At 41.8% G+C, this 13748-nt stretch overlaps 1 protein-coding gene across 5 annotated transcripts in view; it reads left to right on the forward strand.

Moving 5' to 3' along the window:
- Nucleotides 1–13748, forward strand: part of LOC308479111 (UPF0538 protein C2orf76 homolog) — a 29936-nt gene that overhangs the window by 4610 nt on the left and 11578 nt on the right. For 3 of the 5 annotated variants that reach the window (XM_081009583.1, XM_081009582.1, XM_081009584.1), the window contains 3 exons: nt 1547–1584; nt 1730–1807; nt 7054–7172. In XM_081009583.1, the coding sequence (XP_080865709.1) occupies nt 1547–1584; nt 1730–1807; nt 7054–7172 (235 nt within the window). Of the gene's footprint in view, nt 1–1546; nt 1585–1729; nt 1812–6368; nt 6476–7053; nt 7752–13748 lie in introns of those variants that run through there. The other 2 variants (XM_081009585.1, XM_081009581.1) reach the window with 2 other exon arrangements.

The raw sequence follows: 13748 nt of genomic DNA on the forward strand, positions 1-13748 counted from the left end.
GTGGTTCCTAGTTGCATAGTAGAGTTCCAGTGCTTTGCAGTTCAGTCCTGTCTTGGGATAGGGGGAGAAACTGAATTAAGTTTGCCTTTAATGCTGAATGTGTCAAATTTGCATTTTCTGAAACAAAGTTCTCTAACCAGTGTTTACAAACATGTACATAGCTGGGGAAATGTGTATAAAAATGAATAGATTAGTGAAAACAGCATGCAAAACATACAGTAGCATATTAGGAAAAAAATCCTTGCAAAATGTGTACATTAGGCGAAAATAGCATTAAAATTTTAATGAAACAATAGCACTAAATTTTAATTAAAATAGCACTTAATTTTTTATGAAAAAATTGCGAAGTGCTGCAGCATCTTGGAGAACTGCATTTAAGATTGAAAAAATAAGAAACTAAGAACCAAAACTGACAGGTTTCGCCCGCTCCCACCCAATCCATTATAGTTCTTCACTAACTGTCGGCAAGAAAACAGCAGTTTAGTTAATGGATGGGTGGTTTTTTGGTTGTGAACATTTGCCTTTTGCCTTGCTTTGCTAATGCATAACATAACATGGTTACAAAAGCAGCAGGTATTGATAATAAGAAACCAGAGTGCAATTATCAGAAAAAAGCAGCCATTTGAAGCACACCTACTTTAAAATAAAATGCTGCTCAAAGCTTGAGGGTATGACTTTCCTGAAAACACCGATAGGTAGGCTGGACGTTCAGCAACAGTATAGCAATTGCAAGACATGGTGGTTGTTTCATATTTTTACTAAGATTACTTTAAATAGGTGATTGCCACTTATTTTGCAAAGATAAAGAAAAAGTCAGTTGTAATGTGGCCTCTCTGTGTTTGGTATAAAAGGTCCTCAGTGAGTGTCCTTAGCAAACACCACCAGCTTTTATATTTCATGCACAATTCAGCATGTTTGTTGCAAGTAGAGGTTTATCAAGTAGGGATGTATTCTGAGGTTGCCTCCAATCCGGATTGGGAAACTGTGATTATATTAGGAAGAAAGATGATCTTGTATCACACAACTTCTGATTAACAGTTTAAAAAGGGAGCTGCTTTCTGTGTGTGTGTGAGTTTTTACTTTTAAACCATATAACTACTAATCAAAACTGCGATTGGAAATTCAGATTCATTTTGTGGCTTGAATTCTGCAGCCTATACTGTCAACTGGGTTTTTAATTTATTTGTATTTTTGAGTAGTCTTAAGGATTCTGCTCGGCGTTTGTGTTCAAGGCTTAATGGATGTGAGATTAGATTGCATGTTTCTAAGTATATAAACCTTCTACAGCTGATTCCGTTAGTATTTTTGAGCTTGTAAAGAACAAGTCTCTGTTGAATTCGGAGGGATTTTCTAGGATTGTGATGATGTTATACTGCCTGTCCAATTCTAGTTGAGAGAAGCAAAATAAGAAGAAAAATATTGCAAGGTAACAAATGTGCGGGAAGAATGTATGGTGTGATGCACAAGACCTTAGAATGGAGCATTATAGCTAAATGCCCAGTAGAAGAAACAAAAAACCTATCTCAAAGCAAGCAATCTCTTTCAGATACAATGAAGATTCTTCACCAGGCGCATGGCTCTAAGGTACATCTTATGACTGCTCACTCCCCTCCTAAATCTCTCTAAATTTAATTTGTTCATGCTGGAAGGTGCCTGCCTTCTAGTAGGGTATAATGTTATTTGACTACTCCGTATTTATTTTCATCCCCTCCTCCCCCTCCATTTCTAGACCAATGAACTCGTCGTGAGTTTAGAAGATGATGACAAACTCATTTTGGCAGAGGACAGCACCCTGAAAGCCGCTGGCGTAGGTTGGTAGTGGGCTGGGATTGACTGAGGCCTCAGCTCGTTGTTCTTGTCATTATCCTGGCTGATTATGTTTGGATAGCCTGCTGAAAAGCAAATGCTAAACCTGATGTTCCGTACGCAACCTGACTATTATTGAGGACCAGTGTGGGTATGCTTAACATACATTCAAATCATTGGGTTCGAGGGCCCCATGTACCTCTCTTCAGAATGCTAATGGGGGTATTCCCTCTGTCGTTCCCCCCCCCCACTGCGAAATAAAAAGGTTATGCTTGGAATTCTGTTGAAGGTAATTTTAAATGACTGACAGCTTGGTTATTCGTACCGTGCCTGCCTCATCTTTTCAGCGACGTTTACACTGATGCTTCGGTTGGAAATTTAAGCAGTGTAACTAGTGAGGAGTAATGAGAGCCTGTTCAATAATGTGCAGTTCTAGAGAGTCACCAAGATCACTTGAGAGGGAATATAAGTATAAAAAGGGAATATTGGAACACATTTGCTTGCTACCCGATTGGGAAGTGCCATAGGCCATGTCATGCAGCGATAAATGCAAGGTAACAGTGTTGTGTGGCAAACCAGGTGTCCGCTGGGTGGGTGTAAACTTTTGCTCCACATAAGCCAGCTGAACTTCTGAAACATTTGTTGAGCAGGTAGCGATCACATCTCATTCGATTCACATTATACGAAAAAGAAAAGTAAGCTTTTGGGTTGATACTCTGGCTGGCCTGTGAGGTAGTCAAACTACTCAGGCTTACTGATGGCATGAGGAGAGCTAGGTTCTGGTCTTTTTTTTACTGGACCAGCAAGCTTCCCAGTTAACTGCTGAGATTTTAAATATATGTATTTTAAAACAAAATTTTATTGGGTTTTTAAACAAGTACAAATACAAGAACCATTAAACACTTAACCAGCAGTACAGCTAAAGGTGCTTGTTTTATATCTTTATACACTTGCTTACATATTCAGCAATCAAATGTATTACATGATGAAGAGATTTTAAATATTAAATCAGTAAGGTGTGTTAGGGCATTTCTGCATTCAATTAATTTTGGGGGTTGATAAGATCCCAACCTGGTATTTCCAGATGTTTGGCACTACAACTCTCCATCATCCTTAGCTCTTGCTGGTGGGGGATCATGGGAGTTGTAGTGCAAAACACGAGGAGGGCACCTGACTGGAAAGCTGATGCAGTGTTGTTAAAAGCTCTGCACCTATAGGGGAGCTTCATTATGAGACAATGATATGTTGAAGCCAGCACGGCTGGCCTCTTTCTCCTGGCAGAAATATGCTTTTGCTACTGTAAGGGAAAATTTCCTTTGTTTCTTAGAAGTGTTCTAAAGCAGCTGTTTAGTGGAACACCGGTGGGATTTGCAGCAAAATGTTACAGCATGGAGGTGGCTGCTCCATCCCATCTCTCCAGTTTTTCCTGCCTCTCTCCGACAGTCAGCATTCCATAGTCTCTGAGCATACCCAGCCCTCATTGGATTGCTTTGGGCTCTTATCCCCCTCAGAGCTTCTCTCTCCCTTCCTAAAGCTTTTTGCACGTCTTCAAACTTTTCAGTCCCCCTCCTCCCACCCCTTTCTTGCCCTCTGACAGTAGCGTTTTGGCTGCATAAGCAATGGCACTCACAGTGTAAACATCAGGAATGGAGGGAATGACTGTGGTTATAAACAGAATAATAGGGATGTGGGCTTTCCAGAAATGTTTGAATTGGCTCATTTAGGCTAATTTGCATATTCGGCTAATTTGTACAGGGTAATTATCATTGCAAAATGTTATGGCGCCCTAGAGAGTGACCTGACTTCACATGCTGATGCTGCTTGGATTTTGTAAGCAAATCCAACCACTTTGAAGTTGCCAGTTCCCGTATTTGCAATTGGCATCCATTCATTGTTGCTAATGAACTTATGGAAATGGAAAACTTTCCATGGGGTGGGGGGTGGGGAGCTCCAGAATTCTTTTCATCTGCACTGAACCAGAAACATGGGCAGCTGCTATGTAGGTATAGTCTCAATGAAAGCCCTGGAACAGATGAGTCCTGTAAGAACCTAAATCAGACACCCCCAAACTCGGCCCTCCAGATGTTTTGAGACTACAACTCCCATCATCCCTAGCTAACAGGACCAGTGGTCAGGAATGATGGGAATTGTAGTCCCCAAACATCTGGAGGGCCGAGTTTGGGGGTTGCCTGACCTAAATGCTTTTTTGCTGTCTTGTGAGATTGGCTTTCTTAGGCCAGTCTTCTCATGGTGGAGATGTAGGAGGCAAGCATTAAAGGAAGCTGTATACCTTTTGCCTGAATATTTGGACCATAGAAATTTTGCTTCATGAAGTGGAAGAATTATGTTCAACCCTCCCCAAGAATGGGGTTCTCAGCTGGTGAAACACTTAATGAATTGAATTTGAATTGAACAATTAAATTGAACAATTAAATTGAAAAGCTAAGAGACTTGGGCACTTTTAAAAAGACTCTATGATTGAATTGAGTCAGATACAGAGGGCTGTCATCACTGCCCCTTTTTACTATTTTGGTTTGGCTAGTGATGTAGCCCAAGAAGATACAGAGGAGGGGATATGGACCTTTGCGTTCTCTACTTTCTGAAGTTGGGAAATGCATCCTTCCTTTATGGCAGGGGTGCAGAAACCTGCAGCCTTCCAGCTGCTGTTGGACTCCCAACTCCTAAAAGCCCAACATGCTTGGCCAGAAACCAGGGCGGCAGCATCAGGAGTGCCACAAGTTACCCACTTCTCAATCTGTGCTGCTGCTGCTGCTTCTTTGGCGATCACTTGTAGCCAAGTAAGATTGTCTTCCATAAACACAGTTTTAACAGTGAGTCCATAAGTGACCGTGGAGGCCAGTTCTGGATCCACATGTCCTTTCACAGCAGGGACATAGATTTCCGGGTGGGAGTTGATCACGGTAAGGGTTTGCCAAGCGTGCCTTCCTCTTAGCACGTTTCTCCCTTTCATTCTGAGTTTGAGCATCTTCAAAACCCATGACACCTTTGGTAAAGGCTGTTCCCCAACTGGAGCGCTTGCATGCCAGTGTTTCCCAGTTTTTGGTGTTTATACTACATTTTAAAAGATTTGCCTTGAGAGAGTCTTTGAACCTCTTTTGTTCACCACCGGCATTGCGCTTACCATTTTAAAGTTCAGAGTAGAGTAGTTGCTTTTGAAGACGACAGTCTCCTTGTCACAAGAAGGCTCTAGTAACTAAACCAGAAAGATCCTGCATTCAAAGAAATGTGGTTCTTGAGGGAGTGGACAGTGGGGGTCAGTGTGTGAACCTGAAGCTTGCTGCTTATTTCTCCCAGGTTATAAACCCAGGAGTGAAATGTTATATACAGGGTGAGTCTTTTAAAAGAGGCCCCGTGGAACATGTGTACTCTGTATCCATGGGGCCTCTTTTAAAGGACTCACCCTGTAGAAACAGGCCCTATACCTGGAAGTGCTTGGGAGAATTAACTTTTTTTTAATTGGCAACAATTGTCTGATAAATGAGGCTTAACTGTCTCGTGGGGAAGGGCTGGAACTCAGTGGTAGAGCATCTGCTTTGCATGCAGAAGGTTGAAGGTTTATTTTATTTATTTATTGAATTTATATTCTGCCCTATCCCCAGAGGTCTCAGGGTGGCTTGCAGAAGATTCAATCCCCAGCATGTGAAGAAGCTCTGCCAGAAACCTTGCGAGAGCTGCTGCCGACAATACTGAGCTAAATGGACCAGTGGTCCGCCTTGACTTAAGGCATCATCCCACCATCTCCCATTTGTTTTGCAAGTACAGTGGTACCTCAGGTTACAGACACTTCAGGTTACAGACGCTTCAGATTACAGACTCCGCTAACCCAGAAATAGTACCTCGGGTTAAGAACTTTGCTTCAGGATGAGAACAGAAATCGTGTGGTGGCAGCGGGAGGCCCCATTAGCTAAAGTGGTACTTGAGGTTAAGAACAGTTTCAGGTTAAGAACGGACCTCCAGAACGAATTAAATTCTTAACCCAAGGTACCACTGTATATTGAATGACAGAGGTTCCCAAACTGTGGTCCACGAGCTTCATTCAGAGGGTTTGCAGCGGGCCTGTGAGGAACATTTAGAATTTGAATGCTGTAGAATTTTATGGCATTCAATAAAACGCCATATAAGAAATAAAAGAAGCAATAGAAATGCAATTAAGAATTACAACACAGCACGTTACAATTGTGAAAAAAGGAAGAAAAAATACGATTAAGTGACCCACCAAGACCCTCAACCATTTTTAAGAGGTCCAGGGGGGAGGGCAAAAAAGTTTGGGAACTGCTGCTGTATCTTCCTCACTTTCCCTTGCCTCCAGTTTCCGCAGGCATCCTAGCCAATATTCAGAGTTGCCGTCCCTCGCTCCTGTTTTGCATTACACAGGCAGACTTCATTAACTTCTGGTTTAGTTTATTAAAAAAAAATAAAACCGGTGGAACTTAGTCGTGGCTTGCCACTTCAAAAGAATCCGATGTTTCTTAATTGTGATGGCTTTCTGTCAGCTCCATCCCCCGCTCAGAATTAGTAATGTTGCTGACTTACTGTTTTAGAAGAGGAAGTCCTTGACCCGCTGGTGGGAAGAATTGTGGCTGCTCTGAACCTTTGCGGGTCCTTCAGCTCTGCCATATCCCCTGTGGATAATTAGAGGCATTTGAAGGTATTGCTGGAGAAGCCAATTTGTGTCTTTCACTTTGCATATTGTTGAAGCCTCATGAATTAATCATTGGCAGGGCAAAAAAATTAGCTCCCTCAGACACACGTTTTTTTTATGGGTCATGAGGGAGAATGTAAAGTGATCTGTAAAATATTCTACTCATCCTCTAAGTATTAAATTATTATGGCTACAGGTTAATTTCAGGGGGATATCCCCCCTCCTGCGGAACAGAATGAGGAACTTTGTTATTTCCCCATGTATTCTGAAGAGAAGCACTGGATTTATTTATGGAATGCTCTGCAAATGGTTTCATTTGCAAGCCCTTGTTTTAAAATGGTGCCTTTTAACAAGGGTGCTGTTCTTGCCCCTGGCTGTAGTACGCTTTTGGGGGTGGGGTGGGGTGTACTAAGCGCATTCTTGCTATTTGGATCTGATGTAAAAACAAACAAGCGAATAACTAGCAATAGCCTTGAACCATAGAGTATTCAGCACCATCTGTGATTCTAATTAATGTTAATCTAACGTTCTGTGGCTTGAAAATTAATGTTTTCACCAAACACGCTCAATATTTTTCCTTTCAGCAAATGAAACGGAGCTTGCATTTTTCTGCATGGATGATTACAGGAAATATAAAGCCAATCCTGTTGCTACCTGGTGAAGACTTTGCAACTTGGGAGAAGATTCCCCTGCTGCTTGTTTTGTGAGGCTTTATAAATTCTTAAACCTTAAAAAGCTGTATATTATAAGTATTATGAATTTTGTTTTCAGGAACAACAAACCCTGCTTTTCATACAGTTGCTATCTTCAGTTCTTTTCAAACACAAGCCCCTACTCACAAATCGTATGGGAAGTGTTTTACAGTGGAAACATACCAATCCACCATACATTTTTAAAATGTGAAATGTTGGCTGTGGACAAGATGTAAAATGTAATTAACTAACACCAGTATTTTATTAGGGCTGTGCCTTGGCCTTGGATGAGATGCAAGTCAGAGGCAAAAATCTCTTCCTTGGAGGTACTTGGACCTCCTTAGAATCCAAGGCAGCTTGAGTCTGAGGTGAAGCTGGCTGACTTCAAGACTTAGGAAATATATTGGGCTATTTTTTTTATAATTCTGTTCAAGGGGAAGACATCTCAGACTTTGGGAAATATGGCAAGATGAGCTCTGCCTTGGATCTGAGGCAAAATATGATGCTAATCTGAGCTACGAAGCCATAGCCAAGCCTATCCTATGAGGTGGGTTTTTTCTGTACACAACCCAAATATATATGTAAGCTAATTTTCCATTCTTTTCCCTTTGTAAAAAAATCCTTTCTGTGTCTTCTGGATAAAATGTAAATGGGTACTTGCTGCTGAATGGTTATATGTTATTGCTACAAATCTGAAAAATTTCACGGGGCGGGGGGTGGGAAGTGTTGTGTACAAACTTGGAAACTTCTGAAATAAAGGATTATTTATCACAAGTGAGTCATTACTGCTGGGGCTGGGAATCCTGTGGGGTTTTGTCAGAATGGCTGCTGTTCAAAATCTTGTCACACCATAGCCAGTTCCTCCCTCAGAGCTCACTCTCAAAGATCCTTTTCTGTGAGGAAAATAATAAAGGAACAGGTGTGACTGATCCATTAGCACTAACTCATGCCAAATCTTTCATGTTCCATATTCAAATTCATTTCTTCAGCCTTGCAGACAAAATGCTTTTTTTTTAAAGGGATGGCTAGAGTTCTAAGTGAAATACGTTCTTGTAAAGCACAGGGGTGATGCTTGGTGGATTTGTGGGCAGCAAATGGAGAATTTTGTTTGTTCTTTTTGGAAATAGGGTGGAATTCCTTGTAGCACTGAGGAGATTGTTCCATCACCATAAGTATTTCGGCTTGCCTTACGGAACGAGCTCCTCTTCCCCCCCCCACCATCACATGTTGTTCTGTGGGTTCTCCTGACCCACTAGAGTAGATTTGGGGCAGAAGAAGAAGCTTCCTTGTAGTTGAACCTGCCCCCTACTAGCCAGTCATTTACCCTGGAGGGCATAGAACCACTTGCAGAGTCAATAATTTCTAGCAGCCCCTTCTGTGATGGGAATTTTACACCTGCTCTCCTTCCTTGGTTTTCTGATTGGGTGTAGATATGCAGTAAAATTCCTTGCACCATATTGGCTGGTTACTGGGGCTTCCAACAAGGTGGTGTGTTGCCATTTGGTCAGTGGCCATCCCAAGGCATGTTGGGATTATTTTCTCTGTTAGAATAATAGAATATACTTTGGTCTTAAGGGATAGCCATTTGGAGACCAGAATGCGTATTTAAGAGGTGGATAGTAACATAAATGCCTTGCAAATTTAAAGTCTGTAGCTTCCGTTTTGTGGTGTTCTTTAAAGAAGAGAGGTACAGGTGTGGTTCAGATATTTTCAGAACCTGGTAGCGTTTCTTTCTTTTTTGATGCACTTTGTCCATTGTGCACTGGCTCTTTTTGAAGGTTATTACAGTTGTTCCACTCTGTGCCTAGTGTTCCCACATTGTCCAGTTGTATTGCGCAGTGTAAGAAATCTGGAAATATATAAAGAAACTCTTGAGAGAAAAGTTAATGCTGCTGCTGTTTCAGGAATTCTCCAGTGCAAAAGCAGGGGCACTTCATTGTTTGAGTGAGCTTTAACAATAGGGTCTCTGTTTTATTCCTGGCAATGATACTTCTGAATTACGACTTTCTGAAGTACTGATTATTGTGTGTTTTCACTAGCTCTTTAAAATGACTCCCCGCCCCCAAAGGTATGGAGAAACACTAACATTGAAACATTTTAATTTTAGATTTCTACCCCATCCTCTTTCCTCTACAAGCTGAGTGCCTCATTTCTGCTTACAGAAGGAGTCAGAAATACATAGTTCGAAATTGTGTAGTGATAAGCTTTGGTTGGCAGGCAGCAAAAAAAGTACTGGTGGAGCTCTGAGGTATAACGTTTTGAACTGCAATACAAGATGATGGCTGGAACATCAGAAACCCCAAGTAATTTTTGGCCTTTGGGAATGCATAAACTGTGCCTTCCAATTTTCTTTTCTGCAAAATGGTGGGTGTGAAAATGCCTAGGCTTCCTTAGAATTTAGTCCCAATTGAAATAAATGTGTTTTATAACTCATTCAGATTTTATGAGGGATTCCAGATGCACGAATAACTAACTTCTGAATATTTGATTAAGTTAATACCTGAAATGGAAACAGATGCATCTCCTTGTGTGTGCTGTGCAGTTCAGCTTGTGGCAGATACCTTACAGGGTTAGATCAATCACGATGCTTCAAGAATGTGGGGTGTTGGTGGTGATTTGGAAGTGCAAGCGATTGCAGATAAAATAATCTCTGCTACCAAAGTAACATGTGAATTGAACCTGTTTTCATGTCACTGCAAGCATTTAGATATACTGCCATGTAGAGAAGTGGATGACTCTGCCATGGTCATAAGGGAAACATCTTTTATCGTAGGGAGAACACAAATGTGTAGCTGCTCTTGGCTTCAAGGTTAAAAAGCAAATTTATGGTTTCTAGAGTGCTGAATTGAATTGACTGTAGGAGAAATGGTCAGGAGGATAAAAAATTTGTAGCCGGTGAGAAAACCATGCCTACAGGGGGGCCAAAACTCTTTGGACGAAAAGTCACAAATGCAGAAAGAACGTATATCCTTCTGAACCTGGGTGACACTGCCTTGCACTTCTGTGATGATGGATTTGAGGAAAACACAGAAGGGCTTGGAAAGAGTTTTGATTTTTATTACATAGAAGAGATAAAGCAGTGATTGGGAAGCAAAGTGAGAGATTTCTTTGGTGCCCAAGGAATGTAAGAGACACGTTGGGGGAGTTGTGGATGAACTACGGGGTGCAGGAGGCAAGAGACAAAGTTTCTGTATACATCCTCTTCTCACCCAAAACCCTGCAGTTTTTAATCTCCCTGTCACCAGCTGCTTTGAACTGATGGATATGCACCCAGTGACAGGGTCACAGAGCAAAGAGAGCATTGGGAGTCTTGTTAGGCGAGGGATTTTCAGCTCCTTGTGTTGTCTGAGCTGTGTGCTAGCATGCTATTTTTCTGCAAAGGTAAGGGGCAGAGACTCCTTACCCCCCCCCCCCATTTAGCCGCCTAGCACATCAGGACGCTTGTCCTCTACTTGAGTTGGTGCGACTGTCCCATTCAGTTTGGTTTACTCGTGTCGTAAGTGTCACCTTGCAGCTGTTCTCCGAGTGACAAGCACATGGTTTGCCGACAGCCGTTTCTGGAATTTCAGCAAGCACGACTGTGACAGACAGACACACTAGTTGCTTTTGAAGAAAGACCAATGCAATTTTACTCTGCAGGGAGAAGCGGATTTGTCTGCGGCAAAAGCCACAAGGTGTCAGCACAGCCTGTGCTTTTGCTTTGCAGGTGCAAGGAAAAATAGTGATGCCTTTATGAATAACCATTAGTGAACTGGTTTAACCCAAGGGGCCTGTGTTCTCTATGCCCGACGAAATGCCAAAGGCTGCGCAGACAAATATTTGCTGGACTGATGTTAAGCAAAAAGCCAGGGGAAACTCCTAGCTTGCTTCTCCTGTATGTTAATCCTCTTTATTATATGCTAACCTGAATCTATTCCCTGCAGATCATGGATGTGGAATCTTCTTCATGCTGTTAATTTAGTTCTGTTTGTGTAAAACTGATCTGGTTTGCTGAAATAGTGTGCATTCATTGCAATTCGGTCGTTAAAGATATTGATCACAGAAAAAGTCATCTGCATGTTTACTTGGGAGCAACTGCCATTGCACTGTTACTTGTGAGGGTGCATGCATAGGATCAGGCTGTACAGCTTCCTTAAGAATACATATGCAGAAGCAGGTGTGGCTGAAACTGATGGGGCTTTTGTAGGAATAAATATGGTCAGTACTGAGTGCTAACATCAGGGCTCCCCCCCCCCCCGCTGGAACTCACCTGAACTCAGTTCTGGCACCTCTCAGGTGGATGCCATTGCCATTATAAGAGAACAAGGGAGGCATTCACGGTGAATTCCGGCGCCTCTTTTTCCATAAGAATAGCACTAAGTAACATGTATTTATTAATTTACAAAACATAACCAATACTTGCCTACAATGGATGCAAATATAGCTGGGGTATTTCGTGTCTATTTCGTTGTATTAAATTACAGTTGTTGGGTGTGTTGATCTTAGGGGTGATTATAAAACATTCCCCCCCCCCATAAATCCTGCTTCAAATTAAGCGCTCGCTAGATCCTAAGACTTTGAAAGGGAAAGCTTTGCATAATGGAAACTAGTGGAATTGAAAAAAATCAAAAAAATCCAGTGCAAATACCTAGGGAGTGTTTGAAAGCTTTACCTGCAGAGGTTAAGCTTCAGTGCAAGAATTTAAATGAACTCACTTGAAGCCATGTGCCAAATAAGCTCATCAAAATTCTGCATCTCCTAAGTAGGAGATGGTGTCTTCGACATGTTGCATTCTTTTGAGGTAGTGGCTAAAAAGAAAAGCGATGAAGAGGGAAGGCAATCGTTGCCTTTCCTCTTTTGCTTCTTCGCTTTTTCCTGCTATAGCTTTTTAAAATAGAGAATGAAGTGACTTTTGTTGCCTCGAGATATCCTAGGTCATTGTATGGATCAGTAAAGGTTCCCTGACAGTGTTTCCTCCCTATCTTAAGCCAAGAATGAAACTGTGGCGAGATGGCAGAGGAGCTGCTCAGAACATCATCCCAGCATCCACAGGTGCAGCGAAGGCTGTTGGCTAGGTCATCCCTGAGCTGAATGGAAAACTCACCGGGATGGCTTTCCGCGTCCCAACTCCCAATGTTTCTGTCGTGGACTTAACATGCCACTTGGAGAAACCAGCCAAGTATGATGACATTAAGAAGGTTGTGAAGGCAGCTGCCGACGGCCCTATGAAGGGTATCCTGGGATACACCGAGGACCAGGCTGTCTCCTGTGACTTCAGTGGTGATACCTACTCCTCCATCTTTGATGCTGCTGCTGGCATTGCTCTCAACGATCACTTTGTGAAGCTGGTCTCCGGGTACGACAATGAATATGGATACAGCAACCTCGTGGTAGACTTGTTGGTTCACATGGCATCAAAGGAGTAAAGGCAGAGTTCCATTTCTTATTTTCTTACAACTCGGCTCTGTATCTTGCAGTAGGAGGCCTTCTCTTGTTCCATCTGCCTCTGAGGAAGTAGAGAGGCTGGAAGAAACTTGACTGTTTCAGTAACATCTCCCCTCTCAATAAAGTCATCACTGTCTCAAAAAATAAAATAAAATAAATAAAATAAAATAAAATAAAATAATGGCTCACCCCTTCCTTAGAAGAAGCTCAGAGGCCAGGTGACTAGCCTATTAAATAAAAATAATATCAAATAAATATTAAATAAAAACAATAAATATTAGTGCAGGGGAATCTCTATTGGCCTTAGGATTCCCTCCCTCCCTGGAACTTGGTGTTTCGCAAGGGGAGAAAATGTGCCTCAAACAACCGAACTAGGATAAAATGCAAAGGAACTTTAGAAAGAACTTTTTTTTTTACTGCGAATAAGAAAGAAAATAAATAGCAGGGCTTCGCTAGTACCAGTGCTTCCATTTCATAGATATATATCCTGGTTACACTTTGTACAAGATAGCAACAGGATGCATTAAAGTTCCAGTATGAGGCAGGATAGTAACTGGTTAAAACTCCCAAGGCACAATTGGGGCAGTGCAGAAAACATCAATGGTAAGCAGTATACATTTTCATGTCTCTCATTTTGCAGCAGTATATCCATACAGAATATAAATAGAAAAATAACATAGGTATGTATCTTCAAACAAGCGTCACGTAACCCTTCTGTCCCAGTAGTGATGGGTTAAAAATGCAGAAACTATTTACAAAAGATTTTTGTTTTGCAACTTTTTTTATTTATAAAGAGGCTTTATTCTGTTTAACTTCTCGTATGTTCTTGTATGTTTTATGGGTTGTTCATTGTAGACAAAGGAAGGTGCTGAAACCTGGCCTCCTCCATGTTTGTATGTAAAGCAGCTGGGGTTCGTTTGAAGAAATGATGAGTGAGAATGTAACAACTATATGGGCATCTTACAATATGAACAGGTGGCCTGTCAAGTTACAGCTGCCAGAGCTCTGGGTCTTCCTTGTGTGCACTGCACAAGGATCTGTCTGGGGCTGGAGGGTGTGTGTTTGTGTATTTCTGGATTTTGTGGTTGTGGAGGGAAGTCGGAAAATATCGGTGGTATCTGTTAAAAGCAAAGAGGCTGGATCCCCACAGGATTTCCATTGCA

Source organism: Podarcis pityusensis (assembly GCF_964106645.2).
Source record: "Podarcis pityusensis genome assembly, chromosome: 1".
Taxonomy (NCBI): domain Eukaryota; kingdom Metazoa; phylum Chordata; class Lepidosauria; order Squamata; family Lacertidae; genus Podarcis; species Podarcis pityusensis.